The 9,256-nt window shown below is 38.4% G+C and overlaps 1 protein-coding gene across 1 annotated transcript; it reads right to left on the reverse strand.

Moving 5' to 3' along the window:
• Nucleotides 1-4,617: 4,617 nt before the first annotated feature.
• On the reverse strand, nucleotides 4,618-6,915 carry TAF7 (TATA-box binding protein associated factor 7). The gene is made up of 2 exons (XM_054717965.1): nucleotides 6,618-6,915; nucleotides 4,618-6,239 (listed from the first exon to the last, which is right to left on the reverse strand). Exon 2 carries the CDS (start codon nucleotides 6,176-6,178, stop codon nucleotides 5,105-5,107), a length of 1,074 nt encoding a protein of 357 aa, XP_054573940.1. The 5' UTR covers nucleotides 6,179-6,239; nucleotides 6,618-6,915; the 3' UTR covers nucleotides 4,618-5,104.
• Between the last annotated feature and the right edge of the window lie 2,341 nt (nucleotides 6,916-9,256).

Genomic DNA, 9,256 nt, shown 5'->3' on the forward strand with positions numbered 1-9,256 from the left:
CGCTGTTAGGACACACTTTTTCTTCTCAGATGCTCATGATCCCAACGTTAGAATGTATTCTCTTACGATTTACATTCCAAGGCCTAGTTGGGATTTTACTTTGGGGGTTAAAAACAAAATGGGGGGAAAGTGCAGAAAGTATACTGAAATGATTTTCTCCTTCATTTAGAAAGCTTTCCTTGTCTGATTATCTTGGGCTGTCAATTAATATTTAAAAGTGAGGCACTGAAAAGTGGATTGTGAATGGGTAGTTTGTCAACAAATAGATTTCTTGTCCCCTAGCTAGTGTGACCTGGCCTTTTCTTGGGAGAATGCCCAGATGTCAGTATTTGGATTTCTTTTCTCAGGAACCACATGGTTTCATCAGAGAATAATCTTCTGATTGACTCCATGTGTGGGCGTGGACGTGGGCGTGTGTTGGAGGGAAGGGCGTAGCCTTTGGATACTGATTCAATGAGGCCAAGATGGGGGAGTAGGGGTGGCATTCCTGCAGTAATGGATATAGATTTTCACATAATTCCCTTGTTTGATGCTAAACACCCCAACCTTCATCTGTGCCTTTCTCTGACTTTGAGACTTTGCTTTAATTTACCTAGGAAAAAAACAACTTTCCAAAATAAATACATAAATTAAAATTAAAGAAAATAAATTTTACATCTGTGGGACGGGGAAGTAAGAGTCACCTAGAGTCCTAGGGTGGGTTAAGGATCTTGGATATCCAACAGCTCTGAACACAGACTTTAATGAATCCCAGGTTTCCACCTTTCCCCCTTCCTTGGAGACTTCTGCCTGCAAAAAATGAGCCTCTCACAAGTTCTATATCAAGTGGGTTTGTTTCTCTTTGGTATACCCCATTACAGACATTTACTGTGTAACTTTCTCTGATCTCTGAATTAATTTATCATATATTCATCTGCTTTGGCCTTCTGAAAACAGTTTGACATCTATCGTTTAATGTTTTCTCATCTCTTATTCTCATAACCTTGGGGATTAGTTATTTTGGCAGGATTTTTTTATAGAGAAGAGATATGTGAGAACAATCTGCCACTTTAGACTAAAAATATTTTTAAATTTTTCATGTGATATTTGAGAGATGTTTTAATGTTTTGATATGACCCTCAGGAAAGACAGGGAGAAAAAAGTATATTTTAATAATTATTGTGGAGGCCCTATCAAATTATCTAGAAGTGCATTCAATATTTTAATAGCCACTGATTTTCAAATAATTACAGCTGGTTCACTGTTTTTAATTGAGTTTTTACAAACATAAGAGATGCAGGCTACTGCAATAAATCATCAACTGCTTTTGCATTAAGTTCATGTATGTTTTGGAGAAACCAAATTAGTAAGGGCCAGGCATCACAGGGGCATTAATAAGGAAATGGTCTGTATCTTCACTGAATTGTCAAATATAGCTGCTGCACAAATAGTAGAGATGGAGATTAAGTTCCACTAAACAGCCAGACTTGGAGAGAACAGGCCCCAGCATATATTAAACATTGCCCAAGACAATAAGCAATCTCGAAAGCTATTTTTTCCTGATTCTAACTAACCAAAATGATGATGCTCCTGTTTCAAATTTAAGCACATGTCCTTCCACACATACAAACGAGAAAATAATGGGAAAGGAACTCCCAACCTTTCAGTCAAGATTCTTGACAAGGTGAGAACATCCAAATCACATGCTCCCTGGCAATCAGACTGAATGGCCAGCTAGGATTACCAGAGAAAGTGAGGTTTGAGCTGAAGCCTGAAAGACAAAAAGCTGGCCATGAAAATATCTGGAGACTGTTCCAGGACAGGGGAACTATAAATGCTAAATAAAGCTCGGTGGTCAGATATTTGAAGTACAGAAAGAAGGCCGGTATGGCTGCCAAGCGATGAGCAGTCTTTCTGGTCTATGTTTTCACATAGAATTCTTACTGGATAATAAAACAAAAACCAGAGTTTAAGATACAGCCCTTGAGACACATGAATTGTTATAATTTACCTAAATTTTTCATATCAACATTTGATCTCTAGATTTGAAATAATAGTCTTTATGACATTTAAAATGGAATACTGATACCATTTACCTAATCTATAGATATGATACAAACAGAGGCCATATTGGCATGAATGTTTATTGCAGCATTCTGTGTAATAGCAAGTTTAAAGTGAAACAACCTAAATGACCAGCAATAGGGGAGTGGATAAAATTAAAAAAATATCTATATCATGAAAAAAAAAAAAAGCAGGTCTATACACGCTAATAAGGAAAGATGCTCATATTGTATTTTTGAGAAAAGTTTTAGAATCATGTCTAACAAAATCATATTTTTCTTTTGTTTTATAGAACTACATATATGTATACAACTATTTGTATACCAAATAAAGACCTGGAATGATACCTATCAAAAATGTTAAGTTTACCCTAGAAAGTTGGGGTGAAAGGGACTTTTTAGTTTTGTAAAATTTCTGCAGTTTAAATGTTTTCAGTGAGTTTTTTTTATTTCTGTAATATTTTAAAACATGAATTTTTAAAGATTTCTTCATAACTTTTGTTCATGAACCTGGAAATATTGAAAACTGTAGCCCAACCACACCCACATTCATTAGCCAACGGAGCTGTGAGGAAAGTGGTGTTTGTTTTTATAACTCTGGGTTTATCTGAAGGGAAATGGATCCCAATCTCCTTTAGTTAAGTCTTCCTTTTTTGAAGTTTATGTAACAGATAATTACTCTTCATTGTGGTTTTAATTTTAATGCAAAGCCAAGCCATAAATAAATCAAATAAAAAATAAAGTCACAGAAGTAAGTTGATATATTTATGCTGCAGATATATTTGAAGCAAACCCTGTTTCTGCTCTAACTTAAAAACTTTGACTTAGGATCCTTAATTTGAAATCAGTCAGCCACATTTTAAACAGCTATTTATACATTTTTCTACTATTTTGTTAACTCTTTAATTCAACTAATTGTTTAATCCCCATCATGCTCAGACCTTAGTAAATAGGCAATAATAGTTTGCTTTTTATTGTTTACTATATTCCAGGCATTATTCTAAGTCCTTTGTGTGTATCAACTCAATAGCCAACAGCCAAAACTCAACAGCCCTGAGGCAGGTAATATTATCATCTCCATGTTAGAGATGAAAAAATTGAAGCACACAGATTATTACTTGCCCAAGATAATACAATAGGTCACTGAGCTGGGATACAGACCCAGGCACTACATCTCCTGACCCTGAGATTTTAACCTCTTTACTATTTAGTAAGTTTAGTGACTAACAAGCCAAAGTGCCTACTCAGGGAATTTACAGCCTAGTGGGGATATGAGCAACAGGTAATTTATATTTTAATGTGATAAATGCATAACAAATCATTATCCCAGAATACTAGTATAGAGTGCAAGAGATTAGACATTAAATGTTTAATTCAGGATTTTATATACAGTGCCTGGTACTGCTTGGCACAATAAATATTTGTTGAATAACAGGGAAACACAGAGCTTGGGCAAAGCCATAATATAATTGCTTAACCTAGATAGAGATCAGGAAAGACTTGCTGGAGTCAGTGATATTTAGATTGAGTTGGATATGGCCAAATAAAGGGAAGAGTCTTCTAGGTTGAGTGAACAGCTTGTTAAAAGGCTCTAAGGCCCAGGAGAGGAGGAGGAGTAATTAAAGTCCTTGGAAAAATGTAAAAAAGCTCTGTATGGGTTGAAAACAGTGAGAGGATGTGGTGAGATGAGGCTGAAAAGGTAATTGGAGCACTCATAATCCTATGTTTTTAAAAGATATAAACTTAATCCTAAAATAATGATGTACCACTGAATGGTTTTAAGCATGGAAGTGACATGATCAGATGTATCTTGGAAAGATCATTTTGGTGCCCTAGTCAAAATACTAAGTTGGATGGTGAGTTTATATAAACACACACACAGTTAGGAAGCTACTGCCATTTGGTAGGCCAAAGATAATAATGGCTTATACTAGAACAGTAGCAATGGGGATGAAGTAGAGTGACTGATGAGCTTTGTAGAAAGTAGAATCGGTAGTAAGGGAGAGTAGTCAAAGATGTAAAAAATATAAAAATTATGTTTAAGGAATTTTGAAGTATCAGACTATGTACTGACTTTCTTTATGAATAATTTTGATGAACTGACATGAACAAATCACCTTGGGTTTCAGAATATTAAATAATTATAGAAATTAAGTGGAAAATATTTAGAAATATCTTAATCCAACTCAATGGAATGATTCTTTCAACAGTACCTGAAAGACCTCACTTTGTTTTGTTCCTAATATATTAAGCAGGTGAGTGTAGTGCTTTAAACACACAAAAGCATTAAAAAAGACCTTCATGTACAAAAATAAGGGTAATTTAGGAAGGTTCTGTACCTAGTATTTCTTAACCTCCAAATGGAGCGGGTGGATTAGAAGTTTAACAAAATACAAAGATGACATTTACCAATGTGTTTGCACCTACTGTAATTATCTTTTTCTTAAAACCCAACATAACCGCTTCTTTCCCTACAAAACAGGATCAAATTGCTCAGTCATTAAACCCCACCAACAGACCATTTCACAAGAGGATCTGACACCAACTACCCCTAAAAGAACAAGACACATTATCAGGTGAAAACTAGTTTTTACTTATTGTGTTAAACTTTATAAAATGATTTGCAACTCTACATATAGAAAAATACTGCATGGGAAAACATATACAAATTAGCTTCACTCCTCTAGACTACTTTTCTTCTTGATCTCAGATGGCTTCACAAACTAGCAATAGCAGCTTCTGGCAAATGGAGAAACAGCAGCAAAGTCCAGCAGTGAAGTTGTGATTACTAAAGTTGAACAGTTAATTCCACTAATCTTACAACTTTTCTACATTTATCTGTCACACAGTACTACTTTCTACAGGATAAACACCTCACCAAGTTCTGAGAGACAAGTGAAATAGAAATTCACATTTATAGTTGTCTGTAAGACAAATTCAATAGAAGGCAGCAGAGAAATTGGGAATTACTGCAAAGTTATATTTAGTCCAGGTGATGAAACCAAAATTTTTCTCCCAATGCTGACCACTCTACAGAATGACATTAAGTATCAAAACTCTTCTTACTTCTCTAGGAGTGACTCTAGCTCTTCTTGCAAAGAGCTGAGCTGCTCCTTTTCTCGGTCTTCCTTTTGCTTGAGTTCATCCAGCACAGCCTGAAATCTGTTCTTGAGGGCCAGGTTTTCCACTTTCATGATGAGGTCTTCCTGTCTTTTTGCCCTATCCTGGGTCTCTTGGAGCTTGCCTTTTATGTTATCAATCTGTTTCTGAATTCCCATAACCAGCTGATTGGTCCCCTCATTTTCTTGGTGCTGTTCATCTGATGTATTTAGCTTGTCCTGTAGCTGTCTTTCCAGATCTTCTTCAGTGTCAATGATGTTTATATCTTCCTCATCTTGATGCTGTGTCTCATCTTCATCTTCACTGCTGCTGCTGAGGTCATTGAAAATCTCCCGAAGCTCATCATGTTCTAATGAGTCATGGCCTTGCCTGTGGCCTGACATCCCTGGAGAAGAGATATCAAGGCCTTGATTTTCTGTTTCTTTTGTTTCATCTTCAGCAATTATTTCCCAGCGAGTACTGACAGCTTCAGCATCTGTACTCAGCAAACGTTTCACTTCTTTTTCCACATCTGGAGATTCAATATATTTCTTCTTTGCTGTCTTCCGGAACCTTCTCTTTCTGACATTTTTTAGAGGCAGAGTGATTCCATGGTTCCAAATAAACTTTTTCTCTTTGTCCTTATCCTTTTTTTTGCTTGCTTTGGGATCAGCAGCAGCAGCTGCAGCAGTTGCAGCAGCTGCAACTGGTTCCTCCACTGGAGGATAGAGATCACCATCAACTGTGGATACAAGCATCTGACAGATATCAGCTGTCTTGTAAAAGGTTTTTTTATCAATGGTTTTCAAACTTTCCATAACACAAGGCAGATCTACCAATTTTGAGGCCAGTGGGACCCGGTCCACTCTGACAATTCCATGGCGCCCATCCGGGTGTAACTCTATGGTCAGTCTGTCCTTCAGATTGACATGGCCAGACTGTACTGCCCGCCTCACAGTAGAGGCATATTCTGGAGGTAGACGTAAGATAAACTGGCTCTCTAGTTCGTGAGGAGCATCATCTTTGCTCTTACTCATCTTTCTTTCTTTGTGACTCACTTCTCTAATAGCCACTTGTTGCACTGAAAAGTTCCAGCTACTGCAACAGTTAGAAAGAACAGTTTGTTATGAATTGAAATATTTAAGTATTACAGCAGCTAAGCGTCTATTTTCTTAATTTTAAATTAAGCACCAAGTCTTTTTAAATATGCTGTGACTGAGTAAGTTGTTCCTGACACTGGCTTATTCAGTTAGGTCCATTTAAATATATTAGCTGCAATTCCAAGTTTCAGCCTCTAGATGCCGCTGCCGGACAATGCAAAAAGCTAGCGAGCAGGAAAGCAAATGGTGGCTTCTGCAGAATGATTTGCAGCACAGAAAGTTACGGCCCCAGCTGACACTCCCAATCCACACTTTCCCGGAACAAAGGTAGCCAAAAAGCTGGGCACAGTGAGCTCTCTTCGCCTCGGATACTTACAATCCAGCAACGATTATAAACCCAGCTTCTCCGGTTCGGAGCGAGCGGAAGAGAAAGCCACTTGGAGCAAGCGGCTGGGAGCCGACCGTATCTCCTGATTCTTTTGTTCCTCCGGACTCTTGGCAAAGCGACCCGTACTGATTACCAGTGAACGGTCCAGGGAGGGCAGCGCGAAATCTCGCTGAGATGCGCCGCTCTAAGCGCCAGACTCGGCAGCGCCGCGGCTCTGCGGCTCCGCAGACCTCCGTCCGGTGCTGCAAACAAGCGGAGAAGAAAGCGCTACGTCACCGCGCGGGGCGGGAGACGGCTTTGAATGACAGCGCGATTCAGGCGGAAGTGCGGGCTGCCTCAGAGCGCGCAGGCGCAACTATGCTAGCCGGCGTAATACTGTCTTCTCGCGAGAACTTGGCTTTCTAGGAAGGGAATAACTTAAGGAGTTATTGTTTATATTTAGACACCGTTCCAAAAAAGACAGAGATCCTCCCACACCCGCCCCTCGCCCCGCCGCTAAGCCAGAACTTTTATCGGATCGCCGTGGGGCCGGGTGTCTCCTAGGCTTCCGGGTGATTGTCGGATACAGGGCATCCAAGTGGAAAGCGTCTTTGCTTTTAGAAACATCTCAGATGTACTCCAGGGTATATATCCACTTGGGAGCTGAGAGAAGAATTTATGGCAAACTGTGCAGTGCATTTCAAAGTATGCAAATCAGTGGAGTGAAGAGGACATGCTGCTCACTATATAATTCTGTCATAACATTGATTATGAAAATGAATGGAGTGGACCCATGCCTCAAGGATCTGTTTTGAAGGATCCCAAGGGAACACGGGTGATTCCTCTTTTTAATGTTTGATGTAGATACAAATGTAAACAAGTAAGTGTTTTTCTAGAGGCACGTGTTCATTTTAGCCAGAGTTGTCTGACAGACAAATGGTCTGATTGAGGTAGAATATAATTGAAATATTATTCCCTGCCACTCACTTGCCAATAATCTTTAAATTAGTTGGGATTTTTGTTCATGCCACCTCTACTATTTTGATAACTGTTTTCTGCTTGTTTCTTCTGTATGTAATTAGGTACTCATCAACATGTATAATATTTAAGCCTCATTATGTAACATTTTCCACTTATTTCTATTCATTTCCATTTATTTTTTAATGGGATCAGTTTGGTAGAGCATCAAGGTCATTAAAAATTTCATTACTATCCTGTAAAATATTAACCACTACATCTAAATTTAAGAGAATGCTCTTAAAACTGTGATTAATAGTCCTGGTTGGTGTTGCTAAGTGGTTAGAGCGGCAGCCCGAGCACTAAAGGTGGCAGGTTCCATTCCCAGTCAAGGGCACTTATCTGGGTTGCAGGTTCTATCCCTGCCCCTGTCTGGTGCATGCAGGAAGCAACCAATCAATGTGTCTCGCTCACATGATGTCCCTTTCTCCTCCTCCCCCCTCCATCCACTCTCTAAAGTTGATGGGAAAAAATGTTCTTGGGTAAGGATTTTTTTAAAAATGTGATTAACATTTCAAAAATTCACTTTATTTCTGTGTTTTTATTGCTTCTCTTACCCCATACTGGAAGCTCCATGATAGTCAAGAGTCTTCTGTCTTGCTCATCATGTCCCAGAACCTAGCACCAAAACATGGGAGATATACAGAAAATATTTGCTAATTGAATGAACCAATCCATCCATCTAGAAGGAACATAAATATAGTCTAACTCCTATGATAATTTGTGAGAGAAAATACATTCTTTGTTATTTTAAAATGAGATAGAGTCATTTCATATACATTTCCTCTCTAGTCAAGGACAGTGCTAATTGTTGTGAGCAGAGAGGTTTATTAATAGTGTGTGTGAATATGTCCTCTTTGTTTTAGGTAGACTGTATATCATGGGAGGAATTAAAATGGCCCGATACCAGTTTGCTTTTTTAATGTTAAGTTTGAAGTTGAAATTATGCTCTTTAAGATAATTCTACATTTGTTCTCATTGTTCTATAATGTGTTATATAATATGGTGGGTCAAAGGTGATGTTTGGTAATGTCTGAAGACATTTTTGATTGTTACAACTATGGGGGTGGAGTCTACTGGAATCTAGAGGGTAGAGGCTAGGAATGCTGCTATATATTCTACAATATACAGTACATTTATCCCCCACAACAGGGTTATCTGTCTCAAAGTCATATCAAGGCTGAGAAACCTTGCCCTAAGCTTTTATTTTAAGCCCATATTCCTAACTAAAAATTGACAAGTAGAATGAGATTATCATTATTGGTTTGGATCTCTCAGAACCTACTGCAGCTATGAATAGCTTCAGCTTCACCCTAGGTATTCAGAGACTGGGCCCCTAAACTATAAATAAAGTGTTAGAAGAAAGGAGCGGGCATGGACAACTGTCTTAGTCCATTTGGGCTGCTTTAACAAAATAACGTAAATCAAGTGGCTTGCAAATAACAGAAATTTATTTCCCAGTTCTGGAGTCTGAGAAGTCCAAGATAAAGACACTGCAGATTTGGTGTCTGGTGAGGACAGGCTTCCATGTTCATAGACAGCAGTCTTTTCACTGTAACCTTGTATGGTGGAAGTTGTATGGGGGCTCTCTGCTACCTCTTTTACAAGGGCATTCATACTATTCTTGAGGA

The sequence above is a fragment of the Eptesicus fuscus genome, chromosome 6 (assembly GCF_027574615.1).
Source record: "Eptesicus fuscus isolate TK198812 chromosome 6, DD_ASM_mEF_20220401, whole genome shotgun sequence".
In the NCBI taxonomy this organism is placed as follows: Eukaryota; Metazoa; Chordata; class Mammalia; order Chiroptera; family Vespertilionidae; genus Eptesicus; species Eptesicus fuscus.